Source organism: Perca flavescens, chromosome 21 (assembly GCF_004354835.1).
Source record: "Perca flavescens isolate YP-PL-M2 chromosome 21, PFLA_1.0, whole genome shotgun sequence".
Lineage (NCBI taxonomy): Eukaryota > Metazoa > Chordata > Actinopteri > Perciformes > Percidae > Perca > Perca flavescens.
The window spans coordinates 22734784-22749491 of NC_041351.1; the positions used below are offsets into that span (position 1 = coordinate 22734784).

General features: G+C 43.0%; 1 protein-coding gene across 1 annotated transcript in view; it reads left to right on the forward strand.

Moving 5' to 3' along the window:
* pkd1b (polycystic kidney disease 1b) overlaps positions 1 to 12607 on the forward strand; it is a 45608-nt gene extending 33001 nt beyond the window's left edge. Inside the window, exons 34-40 of the mRNA XM_028568596.1 lie at positions 322 to 496; positions 1093 to 1275; positions 2251 to 2355; positions 2440 to 2574; positions 3209 to 3411; positions 11431 to 11542; positions 11630 to 12607. Coding sequence (XP_028424397.1) covers positions 322 to 496; positions 1093 to 1275; positions 2251 to 2355; positions 2440 to 2574; positions 3209 to 3411; positions 11431 to 11542; positions 11630 to 12514 — 1798 coding nt within the window. The 3' untranslated portion in view covers positions 12515 to 12607. The remainder of the gene's footprint in view (positions 1 to 321; positions 497 to 1092; positions 1276 to 2250; positions 2356 to 2439; positions 2575 to 3208; positions 3412 to 11430; positions 11543 to 11629) is intronic.
* The last annotated feature ends 2101 nt before the right edge of the window (positions 12608 to 14708 follow it).

Genomic DNA, 14708 nt, shown 5'->3' on the forward strand with positions numbered 1-14708 from the left:
ACATGAACATTTTCTCACGTAGAATACCAAACCACTTTGCATATTTGCTTGGGGTACTGAATCTTGTGATGTGATATTTTTTTTTTTCTTCATTAAACTGATTTCTCATCATCTCAGCCCTCTGTCCTAACAATGATATCTAAAATGTAAGAGATACATGGGATATATATTGAATTCGACATGTTACTGTATCCAGTTGACATTCCGTAGGAATCAAAAATGTTTAATAAAAATCGAATTTAAAAGTACAAAAGAATATGAATGTATTACTTTGATTTGATGCTTTCAGATTGGATGTTTTTTTTAATTCCTTTTTCCTAGGTTTAAAACTCTTTCTATGGACTTCACACACTACCACCGAGAGTCTGGTTTATTCGTGTGTGTGTCCATACAACTAGAGTGGGCTCAGACACAGAGAGTCGTCCCCTTTCTCTTCATCCATCCAATCCTCATCCCTTCATCCTTCTCTGGACTGGACCTGCAGGTGCTACTTACGGTAACAAACACTGCCATCCTTTCAAATACATAAATAATAGAATTTAGGAGCAAAACTATTTCTTAAAGTGCTCATATTATGCTTTTTGGCTTTTCCCCTTTATTGTGTTATATATCTTTTTGTGCATGTTATAGGTTTACAAAATGAGAAAGCCCAAAGGCACTTACCATCTCCAACAGAAAACACTGTTCATAAACTGCTGCAAAAAGCTCTATTGTAGTCCAGCCTTTACTTCAGAGACAAACGTGGTCACTTTGTAACACACGTTATAATGCTCGCCTAGCTGCTAGCTAACTCCCTCATGCTCTGTGACTGACTAGCTAGCAGTACTTACTGCGCATGTGCGACTCCCAAAAAAGATGGAACAGAAGTGAGATGCCTCACTCTGTAGCTAAAACAGAGAGCTCAACACACAGGGTGAAAAGAGGAGCTGCAGAAATGTGCAGTAGAACAAAAATATGGTGTTTTTTGAAAATTAAACCACATAAACCTATTCTGGTACAACCTCTAAATACAGCTACGAACCTGAAAATGAGCATTATATGAGCACTTTAAGGAAAGGATTAAAAAAATAATCCACACGCTTTATACTGCAGGTTCTCCTTCTCGTCTCTGCTCTCCTCATCTTGTTGGGAGAACTGTGGTCCGTTGCTACTGAGCGTGCCCAGTACCTGCGCCAACGCAGACACTGGTTCCAGCTTCTCCTGGCCTTGTTGTCCCTGGCAACGGCTATCCTGCAGCTCTGCTTCCTGTCCCAAGCCACGTCCTGTGTTTCCAAGGTGAGAAACACAAACAGAAAACATTTACGATCCACCATCAGTATAAACTGAATAAGCCCTAGTTATATGTTAGCCTAATAAATCCAAATTTGACCAACTCTCTCTTCAGATTTAGGGGTAGTTACATAACCTACATCTGAGAAGTCCGTTTCAGTTATTCGCTTGTCCCCGAGTCCTTGTAGGTAAATTTAGCAGATATGAGGGAAAAATGCTACTTAATCATAACTTGAATCACCACATGGTTTGTTACAGAGAACAATATGAGAATCCGTCATTGGATAAAATGTTTGGGAAAGGGCAGGCACTTTAAAAAAAAATACCTAGCAAATTCTTAGATGAACCATCTGTCCATCACGTCCGCCATTGTTGTTTTGAACGAACAGTCGTGGCTGTCACACACACCTAAACCACGGCCGAAGCTGCAAGTTGTTCCTCACAGGATGCCGATTGGTGCGGTAGGCTGGTAGTTCAGACCATAGACTGTACATAAAGATCAACCAATCGCGAGTCAATCACAGTTGTCAATCACCACGTTTCACCCCCCATTTTTATTGCATCAAATAACTAATTAAAAACTAAACTTATCAGAAAAATGACCATTTCAACAATGTATTTGATGTGTACTTTGACTGTGTTGTTTGGCCCTTTTCCAATCCGCTAACATGGAGGGGGCGGGGTTTATGACCTATACTGCAGCCAGCCACCAGGGTCCGACCGAGATGTTTTGGCCTCATTTACACAGTTTATGCATCACATTACTTGAAGCCTGTCAACTTGGATTTTTTTTTGTGATCTGTGATCCTGCGTTTCTCACGTGATCTTGCGATATGGAGAGAATCCAGCTGCCGTGCAACAACAACCTAATCCCCTACATGTACATACAACCCGTATCCTAACCCTGTATTCATTAATGAAAAACGTACTCTTCTATGTATTGCTCTGATGACATGACAATAGCCTGTATGTGCCATTTAGCTTCGATCCCAGCCAGACAGCTTCATGGACTTCCACAGTGCTGCCCTGCTGGCAAAGAGGAGCTCTCAGTGTGCAGCTGTCCTGCTCACTCTGCTTGTTCTAAAGGTAAAGGACGGCTCGGCTTCATCATTTCACAACTGGTTCGTAGCTTTCCCCACTCTATTGAATTTCCCTTGCTGTGTGTTCCAGCTGCTGGGAGCCTTGCGGTTTGTGCGGAGGTGGGTGGTGTTGGGCAGAGTGCTGCAGAGAGCCTGGAAGCAGCTGTGGGCTCTGACCGTCCTACTGATTCTGCTGCTGCTGCTCTGCGCTCACCTCGGACACACGGTACGGAGAGAAGAGTTCCGCTGAATCCAATTTTCATGAAGAATATATTTATTTTTATCAGGCTATTCTCATGAACCATTCATACATATAGCTAAAGTAAAGCTCTGCAATTATTATGTATTCCGCGTATTTAATGCTGTATGCACCACAATGACGGCTGCTGTATAAGGACGATGTGGTCCACGTAAGGAGGAGGTCATGTCCAGGGGAAAACACAAGACTTTCAGCCAGGAAACGTGTGTTTGTGTCCCGGGAGTGTTTTAATCCAAACCACGATCTCTTGTCTAATCTTAACTAGTCATTTTGGTGCCTAAACTTGACTGTCATCGCGGCATGACGCTCACGTTTTGTCGGCTAAACTCAACCTGCGTCGGCCCCTGAATGAACCGACACCACGCGGTGCCGTGTAGCCGGCTCAAATTCACCTTTTGTCGGTTGAACTCAACTAGCAACAGCCTCTGAAATTACTGGCACTGTATGTGCCTCTGTAGCTGTAACATTTGCTCAAAATTTAAGTGTAAAGACCGCTAAACCTGTCATGTGACCGGTTGTCACATGCCCGGCCGGCAGTCGCCTTATTTCGTAGGATATGATGAGAATGCGTTGATACGATATACTTGTGTCTTTCTTTCAGCTCTTCTCCCATTCTGTGGAAGGTTTCCTGTCAGTGCGACAGAGCGGCGTCTCGGTGCTGTCCATCCTACGTGGCCGGATGGCTCTCCAAAGACTGTGCAGGCTTCACCCAGTCCTGGGCCCTCTCTATGGGCTGCTACTGATGGGTGGAGGTGTGTGGCTCTTGGCCCGACTCTGTGGAGCTGTTCTCATCCATACATACAGGTACACAATGTGTATGTAAACAAAATGAACACAGCTATTTAAGGATACCGCAGGGTCTTAAAAGTATTAAAAAAACTCTTAAATGTAATATTCCATAATATATAAGGCCTTAAAAGTATTGAATGCCATTTACAAAGGTGTTACATTTTGTCTTGTCCTTTCGTAGGATTAAATAAACAGTAAAGTCAATATTTTATATGTATAATTATATATTATGATTATATTTTATTATTATTATAAAATGTGTTATTTAATTCGGGTAACGTTATTTGGTAAACAAATTTTTTGTAAGGCTTAAAATCCATACTGATTTTCTGTTCTATGCAGGGTTCGTACAGTGCTTGAAATCCTTGAAAATGCTTGAATTTTGATGTTGTGTATTCAAGGTTTGAAAAGTGCTTGAATTTTAGATAAAATGCTTGAAAATGCTTGAAATTGTGACTGTATTTCTTTCACAACAAACCTATCTACCTACCTATCTGACTGAATAGTTGGTTTATTAAATTGAGAAATAAAATGTTGGAGAGCCTAACATTAAACCTGCTCGCTTGTGGATTTGTGACTGCGATCTGCCGCCACGCCAAGACCCGCCCTAGGAAGCAGCTCGATTGGTTGGGGTAAGGCATTTCACCTCGAGTGGTTGAGGTTAGGATAGCCGATTGGTCAGGGGATAGCTCATCCACCCCCTCCGACTCCTCCTGCTGAACCCACAGTGACTGCATCAGCCCTGAATAGTGAGGGAACCAGAGAACCAGACTCTGTTGTGGCTTCAGCTCCAACACCTACCGTGACCCCTGCTGATGAACCTCCCACCATCACTATTGTCCAGGATGGTTTGAACCAGCTGAGCAGCCTGCACCAAAGGCCCACTTTGCTGGGAGGACATCTCCACCACTTCCCATGGCTCCCCCTGCTGAACCCCCAGTCATTACTTCAGTCCTGAATGGTAGAGGATGTGATCGAGGAGCTCAGCAGAGAACCAGACTCAGCTGTGACTGCGGCTCTACAGGCTCTTCCAATCACCCATCATGCAGCGCAGGGTGACCTGACAATCAGCCAGGTTAAGGTTGAAAAGAAGAGTGGAGTCCAGCGCTTCTTCAGTTGGTTCAGGAAAACACTATGCTGCTGTGGCCTGTCTGAAGACGCAGACTGAGGGCCAGATGTACTATCGCAAGGGAAAAAGTGGGAGTTTCCCATAAAGAGATGGGAGGGGGAAGCGTAAAGTGCGCCTGTGTTGCCCTTCGGTGTCATTTAAGTGTTAACTTGTGCTTCCTGTTTGCAGGTTACTAATTAGCTCAGCTGGGTCTGGTGTGCTGAGGCCACTTAAGCTGCAGTATCCTCTGTCTCTTCTCTCTGCTCTGGCTGTACTCACAGGCACACCAAGGTTCGGTTATATTTGGTTAGGTTGTCCTAGGTTTGCTTTTTGCTGAGATTACACTTTACAACACCAACACACGCACCTATTTCACTCATGCACACCCTACACCACTGACGCTACTGATTTCCACATCCCATTCTGTATATAGTTAATTTGGTCTAATTTGTTTCAATTTGGCCAAGTACTGGTTAAACATTTAACATGGTGTTGTCTCCTAGCCTGACGTGGTCCTACTCAGATTCTAGTCAGAATGACCTTGAATGTTGTGGGCGGGGCTAAGTTCGGCTGGCATCCAGGCTAGTTGTCTCCCTCTTTGCGATGACCACCTGAGCCAGGTCATGACAAGTGGGTGCTCGTTAAATTAAGTTATATTAGCAGTGGTGTGTTTAGTTTTTATTTGGTTGGTCCAGCTAAAGGTTGATTTTAGCTGTGCTTCGCAGGGTTGGTTTTCCTTTGTTTGTGAGGTGATTTGCCTGTGGTTAATACAGAGAATGATTGTTACTGTCTGTTGCCCTGTGGACAGAAGTTTTTCCGTCAGGTTGTTGGGTGCTTTTATCCAGGGATGGTGTCCGTTTTTTTTTTTTTTTTTTTCTTTCTATGAGTGTGGTAGGAAAGTGGCTAGAGCGATTGTCTCGGGTCTGGAGGGTCGCCAATTTTTGGTTGCTCTTTCGGACTGCCGGGCTAATGTCATTGAATGCATATAATGGTTATTACTGCAGCCAATGCCGTGTATAACTAGCCACCGCAAGTACCACACGAAGCCTAGGGTTGAGCTTTAGCTAGCTTTTGGCTAGGCAGTAAGGGGGAAATTCTCTGTCGTTGGGCTGACAATTTCTAAAGTGCGACTGTGATGGTTGATGTATAGTTTTCTGTATTGTCCTTTTGTGATGATGGCTTCCATGTCTGATTTCTTTTTTTTTTTTTTTTTTTGAGGCGCCCACAGTAGATTTTGTAAATGGTTGTAAAAAGGATCAGCTGTTGGAGATAGATGATCATTATGACATTGCTGAATTTATTTCAATGTTGTGTGTTAAATAAAACTGAGACTGAGTCTGTACCCATGTCTGTATCTGTTGCAACAGGGTGCAGGCAGCAAGTTTAACTTTTGAGCAGCAGAAGGAGCTGTTAGCTTTGCAGTTTGAGCAGGAGACCCATAGCAGGCATTTTGAGAGAGAGAGGAAAAGTTGGAGTTGCAGAAACTTCGGCAGGCAGAAAAGCTTGAATTGGAGAAATTTCATCAGGAAACTGAGAGGAGGAAGTTGGACTTGGAGCAGTCTAGGTTGGAGTTAATAAGAGAGGGCAAGCTTGTTCATTGGGGGTTCTGGGGGTCATGATGATGCCTCCATGGGTTTGGATATTGTTGCCAACTTGCGTTTAGTGACGCAGTTTAATGAACGGGACCCTGATTCTTTTTTTCACTCTCTTCGAACACGTTGCCGATGCAAAAAAGAAAATGGCCAGATTGAGACAGGGTGCTGATGCTTCAGTGTGTCCTCACTGGTCGGGCCCAGGAGGCCTATTCGGCTATATGTGGTGAGGGTGGCTTGGATTATACGACTGTGAAAGCAGCTGTCTTGAAGTCATACGAGTTGGATCCTGAAGCTTATCGTCAGAAGTTCAGAAACTGGGTAAAGGGGGATAAGCAGACCAATGTAGAGTTTGTCCGTGATTTGACTTGCCATTTTCAGCATTGGTGTTCTGCTACCAAGGTGAGCTCTTTTGTGGGTCTTTTGTGAGCTTATCATATTGTAGCAGTTTAAAGATGCCATCCCTCAGTCTGTTTCTATATGAGCAGAAGCCCACCACCCTTCTGAAGGCAGCAGAGTCAGCTGATGACTTTGTGTTGACGCATAAGAACAGTTTTGGTGAAGTAGCCTACGCTCTGTTGGAGATTGGAAAGCTAATGTTGGTAGCAGTATGAATCCGCGCAGTGGCGTGGAGTTTGCAAAGCCAGGCCTCTCACGTAAGCCTGCTTGGACAGCGCGACAAGAGGGCAGTACGATATGCAACTACTGCCGTGATGAGGGTCATTGGAAAGACCAGTGCCTGCTATTAAAGGTAAACCCCAATTTGCCTTTTCATGCTCCAGCTATGCTTTGTTCCACAGTCTTAGAAAAGCCTGTTTGTATGGCCTCTAGTGTGGGCTCGGGTGAGTCCAGTGGGTAAGTTGAAAGGTACAGTTCAGGGTTATTTCCTTCGTGAAGAACTGCTGGTAAGGCAATGGTTGCACTGTGGTGATAGGTTTGTTGGGGACCCAATTGTTCAGGTGGTGGTGCCCACCAAACTGCGTGATGTGGTTTTGAAAGTGGGAAATCTTGGTGTGCGTAAAATGTGCCACTGTATTTTACAGTATTGTTTTTGGCCTCGGTTGAAACGGAATGTTGCTACTTAACATCAGGGCGCGTAACGTTTTTCCAGCTCACCAGGAGGCCGTACTTCTACCCTGCTGTGTCTGAGACCTGCTCCTTTTGGTCGGGGGCCAGGTTGGGTGCCTCTGCGTACACTGTGGCAGACATTTTGTTCCGAGGCAAGTGGGCTAATTGTCTATGCTAACCTTGGGGTTTCCATCAGTGCCCCATTCTGTTTTGCTCTCTCGCTTCCTCTGAATTTGCTTCAGGATCAAGTTGCTGAGGTGTGACAAGGGTGGCAAGATGGTGGAGGTTTGGGGGAGGTTCCCTCATGCTGGGTAGGCCTATAGTAGAATTATTGCAGGACGCCCCATCGTGTGCCCCAGTTGGTAAATGAAAGAGCGAGGGAGGAGATGTGATGCCCTTTTGGTGTCATTTAATTGTTTTTGCTGTCTACATTGAGGAGGTGTGTCTTAACTTGTTCCTCCTGTTTGCAGGTTACTAATGAGAGTAACTCAGCTCAGCTGGGTGTGGTGTGCTGAGGCTACTTATACCCCGTTTACACGTACATGGTTATTTTGACAAACGGAGACATTTCCCTTCGTTTGTGCCCTTTGTTTACACGCAAACGGAGAATTCGCCTCTGAAAACGATTCTTTCTTAAAAAAAAAAAAAAAAAAAAAAAAAAACTCCAGAGTGGAGATTTGGGAAAACGGAGGTTTGGGCAGCCGAGGAAGTGAGGAAGAGAACAGAGAGGAAGTGATTCGTTGCTATTTCCGGGATTCTGATTGGCCAACGTGGGCTTGAGCTTCTCGTTACGCTGCCACCCACAGGTTTGGCGTGCTCTTGCCGGCATTGACGGCACATGTACACGAGTACGTGTAAACGAGCACTTTTCTGAAAACTGACAGCTGTGCACAATGTCATTTTTGAAAACGGAGAGGTTGAAATATCCGTTTATGAAAATAGCCGGCCACGTGTAAACGTAGCATTAAGCTGCAGTATCCTCTGTCTCTTCTCTCTCCTCCGGCTGTACTCACAGGCACACCAAGGTTCGGTTATATTTGGTTAGGTTGTCCTAGGTGTGCTTTTTGCTGAGTTTACACTTTACAACACCAACACACGCACCTATTTCACTCATGCACACCCTACACCACTGTCGCTACTGATTTCCACATCCCATTCTGTATATAGTTAATTTGGTCTAACCCGGTTCAATTTGGTTTAATAAAGTATTGTTTAAACATTTAACATGGTGTTGTCTCCCTCGTTGTTATGACCACCTGAGCCAGGTCATGACAGCGCCTAATTATGTATTTTGCGGTATGTACAAAAACCGGCCCTTGACAGCGCACCTAAAAGCAGGTGTAATCGAATCTCCGACTCAGCGTTCACATTCCATTCCAGCAGTTGTTAAACTCCTCGCTACATTACACAAATTGGCATCAGGATCATTTCAAACAGTGCACTAGTCAATACATACATTTCCCCACCACCAATGCCGAAATAACACGCATCAAGCTGTTACCTCATAAACAAGCAGATCAACTTTGTTATTGCCCAATCTTTGTTTTGACTGACTTGGTGGCTGATCCATGATAGAAAGAGAGAAGGAGGCCCGCACAATTTACGGTATTGTGGGCAGAAAAAGGCGCTGATTACCCGATGAACTGCAGGTTTGGTAAATCCGACATAAGCTGATGTATCACAACGTGTGCTTTCTGCGGGCTGGCCATGGCGCAGATAACGCTACTTTTATCAAATGTACATACATCTGGCCTTGAGACTATTCCTCAGTTTGATTATTTCTTTTTTGTATCGTTTATATTCCTGCTGAAAATAAATTCATTGGTGCATATTAGTCAGTCCACATCACTCCGTTTCATTTAAATGTGTTGTGAATTCATGCAACAAGACGAGACGTTACGAGTCTTTATAAAGGTTTAAAATGTCTTATCTCAGTGCCAGAAAAGTGTGAAAAATCATAACATTTATTTTGATTTAAGGATATACAAACAGCCAGCAATAACAGCAGACGTAAGAAATGAGCACTTTGAAGTGCAGAGAAATGATTAAGGTGACAAAGTTTTTACTACATACACAAAGAATAAACAAAGGAATGCATCAGAACAATCAAAGTACAATACTCTTGAGTTACTAAGAAACTTTCTAATTATAAATGTATATTTTAATGATTGAGGGTAAGGTACTTAAGGTGTTTTCTTTTACTGGGGACATTAGTCCTATTAAACGTGCAAAATTGACCAAACTTGAGATAAAACTGCACTTCAAATGTTGGCTAATAATAAGAAGGGGAGAGTATAATTAATGGTTTATAGGTTAGTTCTGGTAAGGTACTCCAATTTGACACTACTGAATGATAGACATTTACATTTCATTAATGTGATGCTTCCCCCCAAACTTTACTCACTCTAAACACTAAACACATTTTAGATAATAGGCTACAATGTATTACTATGAGAATTGTAATACACTTTGAGCCGTGAAAAAAATGTCAGTGAGTGACCAGCAATTATTAATTATTAAAATACTTGACCTTAAGTCACTATAAAATGCTTTTTAATGTGTCATGATTATTTTTATAAAACATTATGGATATTTACGAGTGCTTATAACTATAATTATAAAGTGCTTCAAGCGCATTATGCATTATAAGTATGTTTTTATAATGCATTATAGACATGGGCGTCGTAGAAATTGTTACCGATATGGTATATATTTTATAAAATCTGGGTCCACCAAGTATTTCTCATTTTTCTGTGATAAATTTGTTTTTCTAAAGCAATGTTGACAGTTAAAAAAAAAACAACAGTATATGTCGTGGTTATAAGGACTAATATTTATAATCTGATTGAATCAGATTATAAATACGCGCGTGCGTGGTTCCCATGACAAGGTTTTCTGTTCTATGGTCGACAGGTGCTAAATAATAAAAGCACCAAGAACAAGTGAGGGAGAGAAAATACAAGACAGAAAGTACACGGATGGAAGAGGAGAGGCCAGAATAGAAGAGAGTGGTGGAGGAAGAGAAGAAAAACACGGGAGAAGGAAACACAGGAAGGAAGAGGGCAAGACTTGTGAAGAGAAAAGTGCAGCTTGTTCAACTCTGAAACTAAACATCACTTCCTCCTCTCAATGTCCTTCCTTTGTTTAGGTTCTCTCTCCTTCGCTCTTCATACCTCCTCCTCCTCCCTGCTACTGATGGAGATCAGTGCCAAGCAATAGAGCTCTTCTGATTATGGAAGAGAGCACAGGTTTGGAGACAGGGAGGGAAAAGCAGCGCTGTAGGGCATGACTGATGCTTTGTTGGTATTATGTGTCTTGTGTATGAATAAAAACCAAGACCTGTAAAATATTTCTGTTCAAATCCTATGTCTTCATATTTTAGCCCTTGAAATGACTTCAGTTTTACAGCCTGAAAATCACATTATCTGGGAAGCAATATTTGGACATTTATTCATAGGCAGCCCAAGCTTTGTAGGGTGGAAGACAAACATGTCAATATGACTGAACCATTACAAGTTTGTACGGCATGTCCTAGATTTGGGAAAAAAAGTGTGAAAAGACTGAAATTAAGGGTAACAAAACTGAGCAAAATCTAAGAGGGTGCACCAACTGTTGTCCTGGATTTTGACCGAGAATGAGCCAGCTGCATGTTATTGGGCTCAGATCTTCCCATTCAGTGCTCCTCTCCATAGCTGTCTTGCTGTATGTGATGTCATGAACCATGAAGAGAAGGTTATAATTCAGGGTTAGTGAAGTGAACCTGTCGAGTGATTTTGTTTGGGGTAATTGTTTTTACGTTACTTTTTTTTTTTATTGTTCTTTTTTTTACTCAGGCAGGTTAGATAGCAAGCAAAGTCTACATTTTGAAAAATAAAACTTGTGTTTTGCTTAAAATGTCTGATCCTTCTGCTATTACGAAACACACAATTTTGGCTGTTTATAGCATTATTTATTATTTATAGCATATTATATATCTTTTAATGTGACAAAAACACTAAATAATAATTTTGACTATGTATTGGTACATATTTTACGGTGGTGTAAGTTGCTGGAAAAAGCTTTAAAATGGACCTTGAAAGTGCTTGAAAAGTGCTTGAATTTGACTATGGAAAAGTTGTACGAACCTTGTCTATGGCCTTGAAGTTGACATTTAATTTCATCCTAGGTGGTACTAACAAAGTCTTGAAAAGTCTTGAAGTTAACTTGGACAAACCCTGGTAAATATTGCATTAAGTAGGTTCCATTCCTATCTGTTGTGTCCTTCAGGGCGGAGCAGACTGAGCTGTACTGTCCAACCATTGAACCTCAGGACTATGAGATGGTGGAGTTCTTCATCAAGAGACTGAAGCTGTGGATGGGACTCACCAAACCTAAAGAGGTAGGTAGTGGTAGGGCACTGGTTGTGGTGCAAAACCTCCACAGTCAATTTGTGTTTCTGATTCTAGACATTTCCTGTCCTTTCTAGTTCAGGCACAGGGTGAAGTTCGAAGGTATGGACATCCCTCCTTCCAGGTCCTCACAGGAGTCCCGTCTTTCCACCCTGTCTTCCACCCTCCCCTCCTCCCCCTCTCCTTCCCTGTCCTCCTCATTTCCGTCCCCCTGTCCCCTGTCCTCGGCTCTCTCTACGAGGTCTGAGGACTCGTCAGTGTTCGAGCCTGGGTTGGACGTCCAGTCCTACCTGGACCGTCTGCTGCCCCGCGTCAGTGCGCTGCTGCATCGTTTCGACCAGGTCAATCGGATCACTGAGGACGTTCACGACCTGGAAATTAAACTGGAAGAGGCTCAGGCGAGGAGAAGGAAAAAGCAGAGCAACGGGGACAAAGGTGCAGAAAGATTCCGAGAGCCAGCAAAGCCAAAGGAACTGGAAGGAGAACCAGGAGAAGTGAGAATCAGGAAGACAGGTTTTCTTTACCCCAAGCCACGAATCTCCCTTCCGTCCTCGTTCTCTTTCGCTCCCTGCACACTTCCCTCCTCCGCTGCGTCGGTCTGTAGCTTTCGCCGTACATGTCGCACCTACTCTGAGTCTGAATGTGTACCATTCCAGCCTCAGGGATCTAGCAACAACTATGCTTCGGAAGCAGCCAAGCTTGCGTCTGGACTCTGTGCTATGAATCCCGCAGGTTCTCCTGGACATGCCAGGTTGCCCAGGAGAAGAGCTTGGCATTCTGGGAGCTCACATTCAGCTGACGCAGCTCAGAGGGTCTTCCAGGCTCATGGTGAAGCTGCTCCATGTGGCAATGGAGAGTATTTAGCGTTCACTAACACCAGACCCCGGAGTGAAGAAGGGGTGAGAAGGCATATCAAGGACGGAGTCCCTGTGAAGAGGAAAGCTTGGACAGAGCAAGACTGACATTGTGTTTACACTGGAACCAAACTTAGTTAAAGTTCCCATGACATGGTGCTCTTTGGATGCTTTTATATAGGCCTTAGTGGTCCCCTAATACTGTATCTGGAGTCTCTTTTATATAGGCCTTAGTGGTCCCCTAATACTGTATCTGAAGTCTCTTTTATATAGACCTTAGTGGTCCCCTAATACTCTATCTGAAGTCTCTTTTATATAGACCTTAGTGGTCCCCTAATACTGTATCTGAAGTCTCTTTTATATAGACCTTAGTGGTCCCCTAATACTGTATCTGAAGTCTCTTTTATATAGACCTTAGTGGTCCCCTAATACTGTATCTGAAGTCTATTTTATATAGGCCTTAGTGGTCCCCTAATACTGTATCTGAAGTCTATTTTACATAGGCCTTAGTGGTCCCCTAATACTGTATCTGAAGTCTATTTTATATAGACCTTAGTGGTCCCCTAATACTGTATCTGAAGTCTCTTTCCCGAGATTCAGCTTTGGTGCAGAGTTACAGCCACTAGAGCCAGTCCCACAATGAGCTTTCCTTAGTATGTGCCATTTCTGTGTCTGTAGCTATTGAGGAGGAGGGGGGGGCAAGGTGGAGGGTGGGGGTGTGGCCTTGACCAACTGCCACTTTGCTCGTTTGAAAGCCATGATGTCTCTCTCTCATGGGTGGGCCAAATTCTCTGGGCGGGCAAAGCAGAGAAAGGGGAGGTAACCTTGCTCCTTATGACCTCATAAGGAGAAGATTCCAGATCGGCCCATCTGAGCTTTCATTTTCTCAAAGGCAGAGCAGGATACCCAGGGCTCGGTTTACACCTATCACCATTTCTAGCCACTGGGGGACCATAGGCAGGCTGGGGGAACGCATATTAATGTTAAAAAACCTCATAAAGTGAAATTTGCTTTAAATAATGTAGTGGTTGTATCATATTTGTTGCATAATGTGGTATCTATGGTTCCTGGAAGAGTTTGATAAAGTCTGAGAAAATGAGAAACCCCCCCCATGATGTCACCAGGGGTATATCAGCTTGGGCTTGGAGACCATTGTTTTTTTAATCAAAGCCTGTAGGGTTGTGGAGTTTAAAATATGTGGTCATTTACCAGTCAGAGGTCCCTTTTAGACATGCACTGCAACCCTGGCATGATCTAGACATTACCCAGAAGAGCTGTATGTGAGAACGCAAATGTCTGAATCAGTTGGACCAGACATTTAATGACTTTACCCTGCCAGCCCCTTGGTACAAAGTATGTGTAATGTCCAATTGAGTCCATATGACTAGAGCACAGTCATTGTCCTGCATCCTGTGTTGATTACTTTTCTATGACACGATTGGCTCGAAACAACAATATTCTCGAACTTCTGTCGGTCAAGGACGATGCTGAAATCATCGTACAAATTCAAGGAACAGCAAGAGACTCTGTCCTGTTCTTTTTTTTTTTTTACAGCTAGAGTGAGTCAAGTGGAAGTTTCCATTTCCACTAGACCAGGATTTTACAATCATGGTAATTGTAAAATCCCATGTTTCGCAGCTTAACCCATATCGGGACTACAAGTCAGGATGTCTTGGACTCTGCTGCCTTGGTTTTGACCATTCTGAAAGTCCCACAACTTTATGGAAGTACAATACTACATTTCTGGAGTACCATTAAGATATTCCTCCATACAACAAAACAAGTGAAGGGCTTACAGTAACATTGTCACTATTTATTAGGGGTGGGGAGAAAAATCGATACAGCATAGTGTCATGATATTTTCCGTGGCAATACTGTATTGATACACAGATGCCAAGTATCGATCTGTTATTATATATGTGTTGGTCAGTCTGTCTGCTTCAATCACAATCCCATTTTGCTGCAAAAAATTTAAGTGAGACGAACGAACAGAGAAATGTATCTTTTTAGATAAAACAGATGTTGCCAAAATTTTCTTTTGGGGACATATTTTGAAATTGGGAAAAATTTGAAGTTTGAAAAAAGGTAATAAATTGCGATAAATAGCAGAATATTGCAATATGTTAAAAATCGCAATAATATCGTATCGTGACATATGTATCGTGATGATATCGTATCATGAGACCTCTGGCGATTCCCACCCCTACTATTTATGGACTGAAACTGTTCTTCAAGCTCCATTTGTGAGATTTTTGTTAAATCGTCTAGTCTTCCAAAGCAAAATAACCAGGAAGCTTTAAAA